Source organism: Sturnira hondurensis, unplaced genomic scaffold, assembly GCF_014824575.4.
Source record: "Sturnira hondurensis isolate 20B ecotype Veracruz unplaced genomic scaffold, ASM1482457v3 Scaffold0014854, whole genome shotgun sequence".
NCBI classification, from domain to species: domain Eukaryota; kingdom Metazoa; phylum Chordata; class Mammalia; order Chiroptera; family Phyllostomidae; genus Sturnira; species Sturnira hondurensis.
Window position 1 is genome coordinate 9,301,802 of NW_028087485.1, and position 16,192 is coordinate 9,317,993.

The 16,192-nt window shown below is 53.4% G+C and overlaps 1 protein-coding gene across 1 annotated transcript in view; it reads left to right on the forward strand.

Annotated features, from left to right (window-relative positions):
- COL17A1 (collagen type XVII alpha 1 chain) overlaps positions 1–16,192 on the forward strand; it is a 48,393-nt gene that overhangs the window by 16,153 nt on the left and 16,048 nt on the right. Inside the window, exons 10-29 of the mRNA XM_037063998.1 lie at positions 806–964; positions 1,535–1,606; positions 2,868–2,939; positions 3,704–3,772; positions 4,761–4,922; positions 5,310–5,390; positions 6,707–6,751; positions 7,915–8,127; positions 8,681–8,899; positions 9,172–9,201; positions 9,539–9,565; positions 11,028–11,054; positions 11,157–11,219; positions 11,982–12,086; positions 12,829–12,891; positions 13,498–13,533; positions 14,127–14,180; positions 14,426–14,461; positions 14,944–14,979; positions 15,630–15,692. Of these exons, the coding sequence (XP_036919893.1) occupies positions 806–964; positions 1,535–1,606; positions 2,868–2,939; positions 3,704–3,772; positions 4,761–4,922; positions 5,310–5,390; positions 6,707–6,751; positions 7,915–8,127; positions 8,681–8,899; positions 9,172–9,201; positions 9,539–9,565; positions 11,028–11,054; positions 11,157–11,219; positions 11,982–12,086; positions 12,829–12,891; positions 13,498–13,533; positions 14,127–14,180; positions 14,426–14,461; positions 14,944–14,979; positions 15,630–15,692 (1,632 nt within the window). The remainder of the gene's footprint in view (positions 1–805; positions 965–1,534; positions 1,607–2,867; positions 2,940–3,703; positions 3,773–4,760; positions 4,923–5,309; positions 5,391–6,706; positions 6,752–7,914; positions 8,128–8,680; positions 8,900–9,171; positions 9,202–9,538; positions 9,566–11,027; positions 11,055–11,156; positions 11,220–11,981; positions 12,087–12,828; positions 12,892–13,497; positions 13,534–14,126; positions 14,181–14,425; positions 14,462–14,943; positions 14,980–15,629; positions 15,693–16,192) is intronic.

Consider the following 16,192-nt stretch of genomic DNA (forward strand, 5'->3'; position numbering starts at 1 on the left):
CCTACCAGCTGTAAGGAGGGCTCGGTGGGAGGCACAAAGAGGAATAAGAAGATTCTTGGGGGGAGGCGAGGAGAGAAGCTTTCCTGTCGTTTGCTACTGCAAACAGACCCTGAGATTATGATCTTCCTTTGGTTTTTGAAGACAAAACCATAACCTCAGGGCACATTATGAACCCGTGTGGCTAGCCCCATCTTGTATAAGGAGTAGGCAGAATTGGCCTCAGATTTGAAGAAGCACCGAAACCTTCCCTTGGGGGCAGAGTGCCCCTCGGGTCTCATTGGCAAGGAGAGCAGGGGCAGAGAAGGCTGCCACCTGTGTGGTGTGGCCCTGGAAGTGATGTCTCCCTATCGGTGCCAGCTGTGTGCCTGGGATTTTACTGCTGGCATTCGCTGTGGGGCCTCATTGGCTGCGCGGTCTCATTCGCTGCCCCCTTGTATCTTTGAAGATGGAGACAAGAACAGATAGAGAGTGAGAGCCCTGGTAGGGACAGCATCCCAGGAGGTGGGCGGCGGGGGGGGGGGGGCTTAGAAGGAGAAATGTGTGACCCCATAGCAAAAGTACCTACTTTAGATTTCATCAAGAGCCAACAAGAATTTCTAAACCAAGAGATCAAGTTTGTACCAGCTCTGAGGTTCCAGATAGACGTGGGGTGGCGAAGGGCCCTGGTTTGGCCCGGATGTTGCCTGGATACGGGACCTTCGGGGCTAAACCAGGAAAGTCCCAGCAAACCTAGCCAACTGGGTCGCCCCAGCACACAGTGCTGCTTTGTCTCTCACTGGGGGGGGGTGTGTCTGTCTGTTTCCAGTGTCTGGCACCTACGACACAACCATCCTGGACGCCAACCTTCCCCCCCACATGTGGTCCTCCACCTTACCGGCGGGGTCCTCCATGGGGACCTATCACAACAATATGACAGCCCACAGCTCGTCCCTCCTCAACACCAACGCCTATTCCACAGGATCGGGTATGTGACACACAGCGCGCACCCTCCCACCTCGGAGCCCACCACTCTCTCCCCCGAGCCGAGTGACCTGCTGGCACACGCCGTCCCCACGGCTTCCCAGGGAGGCTTTCTGTGGCCACACATCGCAAGGTGTTTCCACTGGAACTTCAGTTCAGTTCAATCACTAAGGTGTTCCTTTTGGTGGTCCCCCCCTCCCCCAATACAAGTGCATCAGGAGAAAAAGAATGGGAAAGAACATGAAAATAGATGCAAGGAACCTACTTTTACTTCATGTAAATTAGCTGTGATCTTGAGCAAGTTATTTAACTTCTCTGGGTTTCAAGTTTCTTTTCCATAAAATGGTCACTCATAAGGAAGGCTTTGGCCAGAGCCAGTGTCCACGCGAGACCTGACCAGCCCATGGCCATCCCTTGGCTACAGTCAAAGGCACCACAGAGAGAACCTAAGATTTTCCCAACAACGAATTTAACAAAATACAAAAATGCAATCCTGGTGTTTCTTCCGGAGCACCTGTGGCCCCCCTGACCTGGACCGGACGTCCCTCTCACCAGCCTTCCTCTTCCCCTGCAGTCTTTGGAGTCCCCAACAACATGGCGTCCTGCTCCCCGACTCTGCACCCTGGAATCAGCACTGGCTCCTCAGGTCAGTGCTCGCCCACTTCAGCCGCCTGTTCCCAGTGTCTGCTTTAAAAAATGCCCAAATGGAGGTGTCTAATGGTTTCTAGAGAAGACGTCCTTTCTGCCCAGAGCATGAGGACGTTCCTGCGTGTGCCATATGCCAGGCAGTGGCCCAGGGGCTGCGGTAGAAGGCACAGAGCCCTACCCCTCCATCAGAGACCCAGCTCAGTCCCCAGAGGAGAGGCCTAGGGGGGGGGGGGGGGGACAGAGGTTTCACATGTTTTCTCTGTGAGGGTTGGCTTAGGACATTCCAGGTAAAGAGCATTGTTAAGTCAGAAGGTTCTTACTTCAGGTCTTTTAATAAACACAGTAGTTCACCGAAAGCTCAAATTTATTCACTCTATTTCCACATACATTGCAACTGCCTGGGTATAAGTTAACAGCCGCATCTTTTTTTTTTTTTTTTTTTTTGAGGAATGTGCCTTCTCCTTGCGATATCATGACTAGTAAATGTACTCATGTGAGCCTCCTTATTTACTTGGCTGGCATATTTCCAAGGGCAAATTAAGCGTTCTGATTTTCAGCGCCTCTAATTGACTAGCATCCCACCAAACCCCGAAGACATCTGGTTCATCTTCATTTCTTCTGCCTCTGCTACTCTGCAGAGTCCTGACTGAGGATGTTGGATCATGACCTTGCACCCTAAACACTAGATGGGGTAGACTAAGAGAAGCCTCTGACCGGGGAGCAGTGAGTCTGTGCACGTTGTTAGAAAGAGCCAGTCTCTGGAATCAGAATGGGGCTGAGGAGAGCGTGATGCGTTGAGTCAGAAGGAAGGGTTCGAGGGCAAACGAGGGCTCCGCCGAGTCTGTACCTCTTAGCCCATTCGTGTCTGTGTCCTGTGCCCACAGTTCCCACGCTGCACACCAAGGCACCCTAGGGTGCCAGAGGGAACGGGGAACTCTGTGCTATTTTTAAATTTCAAGGGTATTTTTAAATACACTGAAATCAGTCAGACCCTATGCAAACTACCACGACAAGTTGCGTGGACATAACTATTCAAAAAATGGAACTGTTGGTAACATTTGGCCTGGGGTGGGGAGGCGGGGAATAGAAATAATTGCTGTGTCACCTAGAACGTGAGAAGGAGACAGTTTGGGAATTTGTCATATGTAAAGGCACCTATCATGAAAGTGGTGTTAGGGACTGGTGGGGGCAGGGGGTTCCTTCAGCTGAGGACCCTCCTCTCAGCACCTGTGCTCAGCTGCCTTCAATTCCTCTCGCAGTGTTTGGCATGCAGAACAATCTGGCCCCCAGCTCTGCCACCCTGTCCCATGGCACGGCCACCACCTCCACAGGTCGGTAGCTAAGGTTTGGAGCTTAGGGCTGGGAAGTAACTCCTCTGGGCAGCTATAACTCGCAATATTCCTTTTCAACAACTGAATCCCAGGGACAAAGATGTCCCTAAAAATCAATCGACCTTTCCTACCAAAGAAACAACCCCCGCCCCCACCCTGGAGATGCTAACCTCTATCATTTGCTGGCTCAGACGTGTGAAACCACAGGAGAGCATTGCTGTGTGTGTCACCTGTGTGTCCCCATGACTCCCTGCTGTCTGATGGCTGCTGTCGCTGCAAGTCAGCCATCTTGCTGACTGCATGGGTCACTCCCTGTGCACACGTGGGGGAGGGTGGACAGCAGAGGCATGAGGTCAGCCCTGGCCCTCCACTTCCTTACCATTTAGTTGGCGTGAAAAGTACAATAAACGTGAAATGGGTGGGGGATTCTGCAAGACCACATGAATGACACTGCGCAGAGCAGGTGTGAGGGCTGCAGGGCTCAGAAGGGAAGGTGATGTGGGAGGGTCTAGGAAGAGTTCATGGAGGAGGTGACCTTGAGACCTGCCCTAGAAGGACGAGAATGATACCAAAGAGAGTTCCCTATAGCTCAAGAGAGTGGATTTTATTACTCATTCTTCTTCATTTCATTGTTCTTCATTATTATTGTCTTCCTCCCACATGGGGAGGCTGTCTGTCTGCCAGGACCAGTCAGGCTGCTTCCAAGTCGTATGGAGCTGCCCTCCCACCCTGGTCCCACCTACTCAGTGGTTCCTCTCTTGCAGCGTATGGTGTGAAGAAAAACATACCCCAGGGCCCTGCCACGGTGAGCACTGGCGTGTCCACCTCTGCCGGTGAGTGCTGTCCCCAGCCGCCAAGAATTGCTGTGTGGTGACAAGTCAGGCAGGAGGGGGGATATTACCTACTGTATTCTAAGGTCCGAAAATGGGCCTCTCTGTTATTTCCAGAAGTGAGCAGAGATGAGCATCTCCCTAACTTTGCCTTGACCTTTCTATCCAAGGGTGTCAGGAAGCTCCACACACCTGCCTAGAGTCAGACATTTACACCCCAGCTTCCACCTTCGTCTGGGAGCCCCTGTCCTGTTCCTGTTACATGTCACCACTGCAAGGAGCAGAGAGCCAGTCAACGCTGCCATACCCTTCCTACTTTCTGTAGAATTTTTAGCAACTTGGGCTCACAGCACAGGGTCGGCTATTTCCTCCATTGCTCTGCTGACCCCAGCGTGTTTCCCTCCAAACACTGTTCTAAGGGCATGGATCACAGACATGAGCAGAGCAGGCCAGGTTCCTGCCCTCTCCGGGCTGACAGTTGCCATGGAGGCAGATAAACATGTAGACAAAGGACACAAAAGCAATTTGAAGGAAAGAATATGTGAGGTGGTAGAAAAGGTGATGTGTGTATATTAGATGGGGTAGTCAAAAAAAATAGGATGCTAACATGAGACCTGAAGGATAGACATGAACCCACCAAGTTTGAGAAGGACCTGTCTGAGAAAGAGACATTTGTCCACTCACTAAAGATCCTGTAACATCCAGGTGAAAGGCAGCCATAAGCCAGCTACCCAGTACTTCTCACATGAACCCAACCTCCTCATCACTAGGCCCAGCCAAGCAGGGGAGGTTGTCTTTGGTCCCCAAAATGCTTCTTAGCAGCCACTGTCAGAGAGACCAAGACCCTTGGACTTGGCAGGCATGTTTTGGGGACCAAAACGTGTGTACCCTAATCTCTTTTCCTCCCGCTCCTTCCTCTTCTGGTCATTTCTTCCCCTGGCCTTCTCCTGGCACCTTTTCCTTCCTCCTCATCCACCCCTTCCCTCTCTAGCCTGTACCACAAGTGTCCAGAACGATGACCTTTTGCACAAGGACTGTAAATTCCTGATCCTCGAGAAGGAAAACGTGCCTGCCAAGAAGGAGGTGGAGCTGCTGATCATGAACAAGGACAGCGGGAAGGTCTTCACCGCCTCCCCTGCCAGCATCGCTGCAAGTACGTGGGAGCCCTAGTGACTCAGGTTTCAGAAGCGTGGCAGGCAGTGCAGGAGACCAAATGTCCAAGCAAGGTGGTCTGAGATGTTTTGATGGTGAAAGCACAGTCGTTCATTCAAATTAAAAAAAAAAAGGGTCTGTCTCGATAGGGTATTCCCAGGGTCCGCCTTGAATGCAGACAGGCCAGGAAGGTTCTGGAAAAGAGCTCCCAGAGGGGTCTTTGGGCAACAGCAAGGCTCCCACTCACAAACACAGAAGGGGAACTGACCCCAGGAAAGCTGGATCCTCTGCCTATCAGGCCAACTGCTACCTCAAAGGGGACGGGATGCGGAATGTGGCTGGAGAGTGGGGAGAGAATACCCCAGATTGTCATGGGTTGGGTGCACAGCTTCCTTTTCAGAGGACACCCTGAAAAAGGAAAAGCAAGCTGCCTACACCGTTGACACCAACCTGATCTCGGAAACTAATGGTAAGATCAAATCTGATCACTGTCCACCCTGCCTTCAGCCGATCCACATTTCATTTATTCATCTGTCTCCTGAGACCTCACTCCTCAGAGTGTGATTCCTGGACCAGCAGCCATGGCAACACCTGGGAGCATGTTGGAGATGCAGACTCATAGGCCTTAGCCCTGACCTGCTGAGTGAGAGGCTGCATTTTAACAAGCTTCCAGTCGACTTGTATGTGCTCAATATTGAATCAAAAGTTTTCCCATGATACGAGTAAGGTCGGCAGTGGTATTTTTTTCTCAGTATACTCATCCTCCCCTAATTTTCAGAACTAATAGAAAAATGCTTTGCAAAGCACTTGCTAGCTTTATTTTTTTTTTCTTCCCAAATATTTGGACCCTCTCCTAGTTAAACACAATGCTTCACTGTTCTGTGTCCTGAACGATCTCTCCAAATACCTCATTTCAGAGGGGTCAGTAAAGGAAGGAAAAGTATGCTATAGAACATTTTTAAAAGAATTTTTAAAATTTATTTTTAGAGAGAGGGAGACATGGGAGAAAGAGAAACATCAATGTGTGGTTGCCTCTTGAGCGCCACCCACTGGGAACCTGGCCCGCATCCCAAGCACGTGCCCTGACTGGGAATCGAACCAGTGACCCTTTGGTTCACAGGCCAGAACTCAATCCACTGAGCCACACCAGCCAGGGCCCATAGAACATTTTTAGACAAATGCAAATGAAATCAGCTACCGTCCTTACAATGCCTAACTCTAAGTCTTCCAAGTTTGCATTTCCTTACATTTTAGGGGTGAAAATAGGGCAGTGGAGCCAAAAGACCCTTTTAGAATCTGATGAAAGCTATACAAAATCTTCCAGAAAATTCTACACATGCCCACAACACGCAATGGTCAAATAACATCAGGAACTCGTGAACAGCCCTCCTCCAACCCTACCCTTTCTGTCGGGTTGCTTCCACTGCAGGTTAAGAACTTGTATTCAAAGTCCCTTAACCAAAAGAAAAAAAAATTAAGAGTCAGTTCTCACAAGCACTTCTATTGTTTGAAAGCAAGGTCACCTAACATGATCTTCTGAATATGTCCTGGGCTTTAAAGGTTTTGGGTTACAACAGGGTTATGACACTGCCTTCCCCACCATGGGAGGTCTGCCAAGCTGCCTCTGCATCAGTGTAATTACTGTAATTACTCGAGGTGCCAGGGGTAGGGATGGGGGCGTATCTATCTAAAACCCTGCCCAAACTCTACACAGAGGCTGTCTTGTGGGCTGCTCACATTTAAACGCTCAGGTCAAAACCTCTGTTCTCGGTGTTTGTCTTTCAGGAGACTTGAAGACAGTGTCCACCAAGGGCAAGACGGCCTCTGCAGGTAGGTGATACCGGAGGGCCCTGCAGTGACAGAAGCCCGTGAGGCCGGTTATAGTGAATGAAACAGATGAGGCCCCCTAGCCTGGAACCAGTGCACACCTGAGTGACCCAACTCTGAAGAGTGTCCCGAAGGCTGCAGGGGAGCAAAGTGGAGGGCAGTGGAGAGGGCTGCTTAGAGCTGGCTGCAGAATCTTAGTTCAGGGGCTGTTGCTCACAGCACACCCACTGTCACCTCCAGGCACCAGCTATCTGCCCTCAGGTGCAGGGTCTCCCCACAGGACAAGAGCAACACAGCAGGCCCGCTGCTGTCTTACTCCCCCAACTCCCCAACACACACACACACACAGGCTTCAAGGCAACACTAATTCACATATGTCTACAATCTTTACACTCTCCTCTCTTCCTCCTGTAGCCTCGTAAGAAAGGCAGAGCAAGGCTTAGCACCCCATTTTAGATACTAAAAACCAAAACAGTTTTGTAAAAAGACAAAAGAAGATGTACTGGACACCCTGTAAGTACTGAGTATAATTCTAGGCACTTGGGAATTACAAAGAAAGAGTGGTGAATCCTGAGACGTGGAGACAGGAACGCCTCTGATTTGGGCCTAATAAAATGCAGGAGGTGGCAGCAGATCAAAGTTCATAATCAAGATTTTTTTTAAGATTTTATTTCTTTTTAGAGAGAGAGGAAGGGAAGGAGAAAGCAGAGAGAAACAACAGTGTTGGTTGCCTCTTGTGCACCCCCTACTGGGGACCTAGCCTGCAACCCACGCATGTGCCCTGACTGGGAATCGAACCAGAGACCCTTTGGTTCACAGGCCCATGCTTAATCCACTGAGCTACACCAGCCAAGGCCATAATCAAGATTTTTAAATCTTGATTATTTTCAAATCTGGCTGTCTGTTTTATATCCTCTGCTAATCACCCCCATACCTCTCATTTCATTCCACAACTCAAGGCCAGGATTGTCAGACTTCTGCTCTCCACCACCCATGGCCCAGTGTTCACTCCTGGGCCCAGCCTCATTCTTCACTGAGCTGCATAGGAACCTGAGAGACCCACTTACACTCACTCGGGCCCAAAAGTCACCAAAAGCCAGACAATTTAGAGGGAATAGAGCAAGAGCCACCCACATTCATCCTACCCTTTCCCCTCTCTTCCACAGAAATCTATGGCTATGACCGACAGAACGGTGTCAGTGGCGTTAAAGGTGGCAGCGGCAGAGGAGGCGTGGGCGGAGGCGTTGGCGGAGGCCCGCTGGGGGCGGCACCAGCCTGGTGCCCCTGCGGCTCCTGCTGCAGCTGGTGGAAGTGGCTGCTGGGCCTGCTGCTCACCTGGCTGCTGCTCCTGGGGCTGCTCTTCGGCCTCATTGCTCTGGGTATGTGGCCCGGCTGCCCATTCAATGGGCAAGGATTGGGGCTAAGGGGTCACGCACTGTCGCGCAGATGAGAAAAATGAGGCTCCAGGAGACACCTGGCCAAGGTCCCAGGGCCACCTAGTGGCAGAGCTGGGATTCTAATGCCGCTGTCTATCCTCCCACCCCACCCCAACCCCAGGGCTCTGTTTCTTCAGTGCCTCACTAAGCTCCCCGCTGCCCTGAGTCATCATCAGGCCATGCCTCCTCCTAGCATTCCTGCCCTCCAGGCCCTGTTGGGCTCACCCCAGCTCCCAGGGAGAGTGAGGGCCAGCACTTTCACCATCACAGATGAGAAGACTGACCCCTGGGCCGGGTTTCGATAAGGCTCTGTGACAACTCTGAGTGGCTAAACCCTCTGGTAGCCATAAGCATTCCAGCAAAATGTCCCAGGGCCAGCGGCATGAAGCTGCCACAGACCCCAGAGCACCCAGCTGAGGCTCCCAGTGGGGAGTGAGTGTGCACTGGGCAGGCGCTGGCCCTGCCCCCGGGGCTGACGCTCCCCGATGTGGTCCAGGGGAGGAGGTGAGGAAGCTGAAAGCTCGCGTGGAAGAGCTGGAGCGAATGCGGAGCAGAATGCAGCTGTACGAGAAGATGGAGAGGGGGAACACAGGCCAGCTGCAGGGGGAGGCGCCCAGCACGGGCACAGGCGTGGACACGTCTGGCCTGAACGGCTACGGTCAGGAGGAGCTGTGGCATTTCATGAGGAAAAAGCTGATGATGGAACAGGAAAACGGTGAGCTCAGGGGCTGACACGTTCCCTCCAGTCTCAGTCCTCTCCATAGTCCTGGGAGGGAGGAAGGGAGGGAGAACCAGTACCTTGAACCCTTTTACTGCTGGGAAAACTGACACCTGGAGGGAACTGCCCAACATCACACAGCTGGCACATTTTAGAATCTGATCACTAGTCCTAGCTTCGGTCTCTGCCCCCTGCACCCCACAGATCCTGCACACGTGTGCGTGGCACAGGAGATGTGTGGCTAACTCGGGGTTTTCTGTCTCCCACAGGCAACCTCCTAGGAAGCCCTGGCCCTAAAGGTACTGCGGTGGACTGAGCCCTTTCCCTCTCATTTCTTGAACTTGGAGTTGTGTTTTCTGGGTGGATTGGAGAACTTTTTCTCCAAACTCTGAAGGATGAACAGTAGAAAAATCTTACGGTATCTGTTGGGAAGGTTGAGAATTGGCTTTGCGGTCAGACTATCTCAGAACGGGAAGGGACGGAAGGCCTCCTCCAAGAGGGGCCCAGTGGTGTGCCAAGGAACCCACACCCCAAGCCAGCTCCCCTTGAAGTGCCGCTCCCCTGCTGTCAGCTGGCCTTAAACACTATCCTTGGGTTCTCACCGCATTCACAGTCTTCTCGTCTTTCTTATTTTAGGTGACATGGGAAGCCAAGGCCCTAAAGGTAACTTTTACTGTGAATATTAGTGAGGTCGATGGTGTGAAGCAATCAGCGAGTGTCAGCGAGCCCACCTCTCACTCTCCTGGCCACCTGCCCCATCCTGACCCCATGGTGGTAGGACCGAGAATTGCAGAGCAGCCTGCAGACCCTGGTGCTCTCTGGGGCAGGGGCTTCATGCCAGAGCAGGGTCTACATCCCTGTCCTTCACCCCCTCTCAGGGGACTCCCGGAACACAGGCCTCAGGTGGCCTGTGTCAAGAGCCTGCCTCTCCCCCAGCTCTACAAGGCAGCCTGAGGGCCTACCAATACACACACCCCAGGACCCCTTAGAGATTTCTAGAAATCCAGATTCCTGGGCCCTGCCAAAAATCAGAAGTTCCTGAGGCAGAGCTCTGGGGCTAAACTCCCCCATCCCCCCAGGTTTTAATCCTGATGAGTCAGGTCAGGAATGACCATTCCAGGTGAGCCACCTGCTCCCTGGGTCTTAAGCCGAGGGAAGCTGGGAATAAGACCCAGCAGCCAGGGACTGAGCTCCATGGGGGGACCCAGTAGGAACACCTGCCTTCAGGGGGTGTGCAGGGCATAGCCACAGGAGCAGGTGCCCCATAGTTGGGGGATGATCACATGCTAATGTGTGTGGTGCACACTTATGTGCTGTAAGATATTGATGTATTTCTTTAGAAAAGTGGTTTGACAACCAATGGGACAGGCCCTTGGGTGGGCGGAAGAGGTCCCAGGGACCCTTGATGGAGCCATGTGGGTGTCACAAACTTTAATGTGTGTGAGAATTGACAGAAGAGTCTGGGCCCCCCTTCCAGAGCCGCTGATTTGGCAGGTTAGGTGGGTGGGGCCAGGGGCCTGCAGTCTTGATCACCCCAGGTGGCTCTGAGGCCAGGGGTGCAGTTTATTCTGAGAATCACTGTTTAAGGTGACAGGGCTGCCTCTGACCTCTACCTCTATTCCCAAGAGGCCCCTGTGCAGTAATCAGGGTTCCTCCACGCAGTGGTCCTTTTCACTTCAGGATCGCCTGCCCCCATCCGTGCACCCTGGGTCACCACCCCAGCCCCCTTCCCCACACCCTCCTGACCATGCTGGGGTGGGACTGATGGCCCTGGGGACCCTGAGGCAGCAGGTGTGGTAAAATGCAGGCTGCCCAGTGAAATTCAAATTACAGGCCAACTACAGATAATATTTCACTGTATGTCCCAAGTATCACATGTAACATACTTATACTAAAAATATATTTGATGTTTTTCTGCAATTCAGACCTACCTGAGCACCCTGCATTTTTATTTGCTCCATTTGGCAACCCTACCTGAATCCCTACCTGAATCCCTACCTGAATCCCACCTGAATCCCACCTGAATCCCACCTGAATCCCACCTGAATCCCACCTGGTGGCTCCTTTAGGTAGTAGCGGCCCAGGCCTTGTGGCTGACCTCTCTCTCTCATCTCTGTCCCCACAGGAGACCGAGGGCTCCCTGGGACCCCAGGTATGTAACCTCTGATGGCGTGGCTGGTATTGTGGGCTGCTCAGTCCCAGCTCCCAGGTTCTGGGAGGAAAACGGGGCTGAGGGACTTTCATGCATCCACAGGTATCCCTGGGCTCCTGGGACACCCAGGTCCAGAAGGACCAAAGGGACAAAAAGGCAGCATGGGTAAGAGCCACTGTTTTCCTTTCTTTCTTCCTTCCAAAAACATTTATTAAGTGCCTGCTATGTGCCAGGCCATTTTCAGCACTGGGGAGACATCAGTAAACAAAACAGATAAACACCTGCTCATGTTCCGGTGGGGGAGAAAGACAACAGGATGTTTAATAAGTAAAGTAATAGCAGAGTAGGAGGTGGTTCGGAAATAGGAAAGAGAGAGGCTGGCAGGACGCTGGGAGTCCCGAGGGACCGTCAGGAAAGGCCTCTCACCATGAAGGTGCTGTTTGAGCGAAGACTTGAAGCGGGTGAGGGAGCCTGGCTGGAGGAGATCTTGGGGAAGACATTCCAGGCAAAGGGAGCAACCACAGGCCCAGGGGAGAGGGTGTGCCCGCTGGTCAAGGAGCAATGAGGACAAGGAGGAGGGAGTGGAGGCCTCAGCCGGAACCCAGGAGGGAGGCAGAGGGTCAGAGGGAGGGCAAGGTGCAAGGCTGACCAGGCCCTGGGGGCCTTTGTAAAGACTTCTCCTCCCAGTGAGGTGAGAAGCCACTTGCTGCTTTGGGGCAGGGGTGGGACTCAATGATCCTCTCCACCCTCTCCCATTTTCAAAGGGGTTTCTGGGCTCTGGTTTCTGGGTTGAGCCTGGACATCAGGAGGCCGGGGGACGTGCAGCACAGAGACTCCAGGCAGGTCTCCTGCCAGGGAGACGCTGCCTGTGGAGCCCGCAGCTGTGGCTCAGGGTCCCAACTCTGATACGGCCATTCCTGTTTCTAGGAGAGCCTGGCTTGGAGGGACCTGTGGGCCAGAGAGGGCGTGAAGGCCCCATGGGACCTCGTGGTGAACCAGGGCCACCTGGGTTTGGAGAGAAAGGGGAGAGAGGTAAGAGGGGACCCCTTCCCCAGGAGGATCAGCTATGTCCACGTTTCCTTCTTCCATCTCCCTCCCTCACCCTCCTCCTCTTACAAGCATTTGCTGGGTACCTTGAGCCAGGGTCTGCGCCAGCCTGGTGGGGACGGGCTGGCTGGTCCAGGCTTCAGACTAAGAAGTTTACAGAGCTCAGAATGCATGGAGAACATGGTCACTGGGAGAAAGGGGTCTCCCCACATGGGGCAGGGAGGAGTCAGGGCTGAGACGAAGTTTGTGGCAGGCCCTGATGGAAGGTGAACTGGGACTCAGGCTCTCGGGCCTGTCTTGGCTGGAACTAGTCAGGAAAGGGAGCATGGAAAACCCCAGGCACAGGCCCAGCCCTGGAAGGGTCTGGGGAGATTTTGCAATTAAATTTTTTACATGAATCTGTTTTTATCAAGAAAAATAGAGTACAAACACCAGAAATCTTCTCGACGCCAACAGATTATGAGCAAGACGCTTTATTTTTAGCTTCCCTTTCCTTTAAAAATATTACTGAAGAAGGCAACAAGTGTTTATCGAGTACCTCAGGTGCCAGACACGAAGCACAGAGGTTTTGAGGGTGGAATCTGAAGGTGTTCTGCTGATCTGTGGTCTCAGGGAGGCACCAAGTGGATCAGAGGTCACTGGCAGGCTAGGAGCCATCCCCTAAATGACATTGCCAGCCTGGGCGGGCAACCACACTGGGGGACTCAGAGCACTCATTTTTCCCCAGGGCTTGCTGGTGAGGCGGGTATTCCAGGCCCACCTGGTGTCCCAGGTTTCGTGGGTCCCAAAGGTAAGTCAAGGTCCCAGGATGGTCCCCAAGTTTACTATGCCCAGAATGGACCACAGAGGTCCAGGTGCTGAGATCCCAGGTGGCCGCCACCCCCTATCCCAGGCCTGTGAAGGGACAATGGGCCCTGAGAGGGTCACCATAAAGGAGTGCCTGGGGGTCAGGATGGGGGCTAGTTTGGGCTGCAGGGTGGATTTGGGGCTGAGTTTTCATCTGTTTTCAATGGTGCCATTATGTGGCCCCTAAGTGAATAGATGGATCAGGAACTCAGAAGTCAGACAATTTCCTCACCTGTCCGCACGCATCAGGGCCCAGGTGCACACATTCTAAAGCAACCTGTCTGAATGACCCAGGAGAATGGGCCTTCTCCATCTGATGCCTCTCCTTCCCCTGCTCCAGCCCAGATGTTTTCCTCTGACTAGGAAGGAGCAGGGGTCTCATGATCCCACCAGCCTCAGCTTCCTCCCTGAGGAAGACCCGGCACTGGACTTGGGTTGTCTTGGACCCACCGGCTCTGGGATCCTGACAAGAACCCATACCTTGCGGGGGCAGATGTCCCTGGCCTGCACCCAACCCTTCTGATTACTGTCGTTTTGTCATCCTTCCCAGGTGCCAATGGTTCTCCTGGCCCACAGGGCCCACCAGGTCAGTGCACTGCTTCTTCCTATTAATACAAGCTATTTCTGGGGAAAGAAAGGGACGCTAAAAAGAAAAACAAACTCTTCTTAAGCAAAAAAAGTAATTATAAAGGGAGCCTGGGGGCACAAAAGGCACACCCACACTGTGCCCCCGCTGCTGAGGTTGGGTGCTGGTGGGCCCGGTGGAGCCACTCTGGCCAGGTGGGGCCTCTGGCTCCCCAGCCGCCCAGCAGTGCGCTGCTCCACCCTGCCCTGCAATGCCTGCCTCCGCCTCATCCCTGGGGCCAGGGATCGTCCTGCTATCTTGGGAATCTGGAGCTGCAGCCCACGTTGTAATGCAGGCCAGGGTCCCAGAGTTGTCCTTATGACCAGGGCCTGCTAATCACAGGAGCAAAGGACCTGCACCAGGACAACATATAGGGGACATGGGGAGGAGTCTGCAGAGAGCAGCCCTTGATTTTTACTCCTGGGTGTGTGTGTGTGTGTGCACACACGTGGGCATGTACCTGGGTATGTGCCTGCGTGTGTCTCTGTGTGCATGTGTTCATCCCTTCCAAAGCCACAGCACTCACCTGCCTACATGGTCTCCTCTACCTGCAGGCCCTATAGGTCTCCAAGGGCTCCGAGGTGAAACGGGGAGCCCCGGGGTCAAAGGTAAGCTTGTGGGGAACAGCCGGGAGAGGTGTCACCCTGTAGGTGCTGGTCACTCAAGAGGAAGGTCTTGGGGGGGCAGAGGGTCAGATGGACATGGACAACAGCCTGTGCAGGCTGACGGAAACATGAGGAGAAGAGGAAGTCAGTGTGGTGGGGTGGGGGTGCCTGTCTTCACACACAGACACTACCCTTCTTGGTCCTCCTCACCCAGGCTCTTCATACCAACTTGTCCATTACTTTTTCAGGTGACAGAGGACCTGCAGGACCAGCAGGGCCCAAAGGTATGTTGCTCCTACTCCTGCTCAGACATCACCAGAGCCTGCCTGACTCCCAGGAACCCAAATGTGACTCAGGCCCCAGTACCCAGGAGCACACTTGGCTCCAGCTCCTGGACCCTGGGGCTGGGAGGGATGTGCCTGCCAGACAGGGACACTGAGGCACAATGGGGGGCTACAAAGCACCACCATCATGGCACTGTGATTGGGTGGCCCTCAGGGTGGTGGGGGCACAGCATGGAGGACCTCCTGCGCCCACAGTGCTCACTGTATGACAGCAGAGGCTGGACTCAGTTTGCGAGGGGCATCAAAGCACCCCTTGGGCTTCGCCAGGGACGTGTTCCTTGCAAAGATTCTGCTGCCAGTAGCTCCCAGGCACAATGAGAACCATTCCGCAGCCAGGCTCCCTCCACCTAGGTGGGAATGTTTTCCTCGTTACTTACTGATGCTTCCTGTGCCCACCCCACCCCCCTCATGTTTTGTTTTAGGTGACCAGGGTGAGAAAGGACCCCGAGGCCTCACAGGTCAGTCCTACATGGGAATCCATGTTGATTATTTAAAGACTTTCTATAATCTGTTAGGCACTGGGGGGGCGGCGGGGGAACACACGGAAGTATGAGACAGAATCTCCATCTACTTCAGAAAACTTGCAGTCTAGCAAAACGCAGACGAGATAAAGCCCAGACCGCAGTGTAAGCCAGCACCAAGACGTAGAGTCCAGAGAGTGTATGTTTGGAGCAGAAAAGGGAGTTATGATTGTCACTGATTCTTTTGGGGAAGCGGTTGAGAAAATTAAGCTCTTTCCAGAGTAGCAGAAAGTTGGCGCTACTTGTCCCCCTTCATCCACTCACCTCCTGCCAACTTGCATGATTTAAAAGGAAATTAGTAGTAATGGTACTTTGGCTACAAGGGGTAACTCTGTTGCCAAGGAAATAAGACTCATACACGTGCAACTTCAGCCCAGGTGTGGCTCCAGACAGTCTATGCCTGCTGCCCAGGTGGCCCTTACCATAGAATCTAAGCAGACACTGTGTCCCAAATCTGTTCAGCACCCCAAGCTCGTCTGGTTGGGAAGTAGCAGGCTTGGGGATGGGCAGGGAGGGTGCCACATTCTACCACCGTTAAGGATGCAAAGCTGGAAAGCTTCCGACCAGCTAGTCCACTTCCTTTGCAGGTGAACCGGGCTTGAAAGGTCTGCCTGGTGCTATGGGCGAGCCTGGAGCTAAAGGAGCAATGGGTGAGTGCCCCAGGGGAGTGAATGCAGCAAGTCTGCCCCACTCTGGTGTCATCGTGGCTGTAGAGCTGAGATCCTTCTAGAACCACCTCTCCCGGTCTCTGACCTGCCCATCCCTTCCAGAAGCTCTAGTCACAGGCTGTCAGGGCCCTGCACATCCCTCCTGGGGGTCAGAGAGCAGCAGTCGCCTATCTGGGTTTCTCACTGCTCTGGGGGAGACTTGGCAAGCCTTGGCCTCCACCCTGGTTCCTGCCCCCAAGCCACTTGGGCCCCTGGGGTGGCAGGTAGTGTGGGAGTCCTCTGGGATCTGAAGTATTCCAGACATACCCGTGACATCCCAGGGCCGGTCTCACAGTCAGATCCAGGGTTCATCCTAGTGCTGACCCTCACCAAGGGGCCTGTCAGCCGGGACATGGGGCCAGCCCACAGAGCCTCAGAGGGCCAGGCATGTAGCACCGAGTCCCAGAAGCACTTACGCCCTTCCAATGGGGGATGGGACTTAC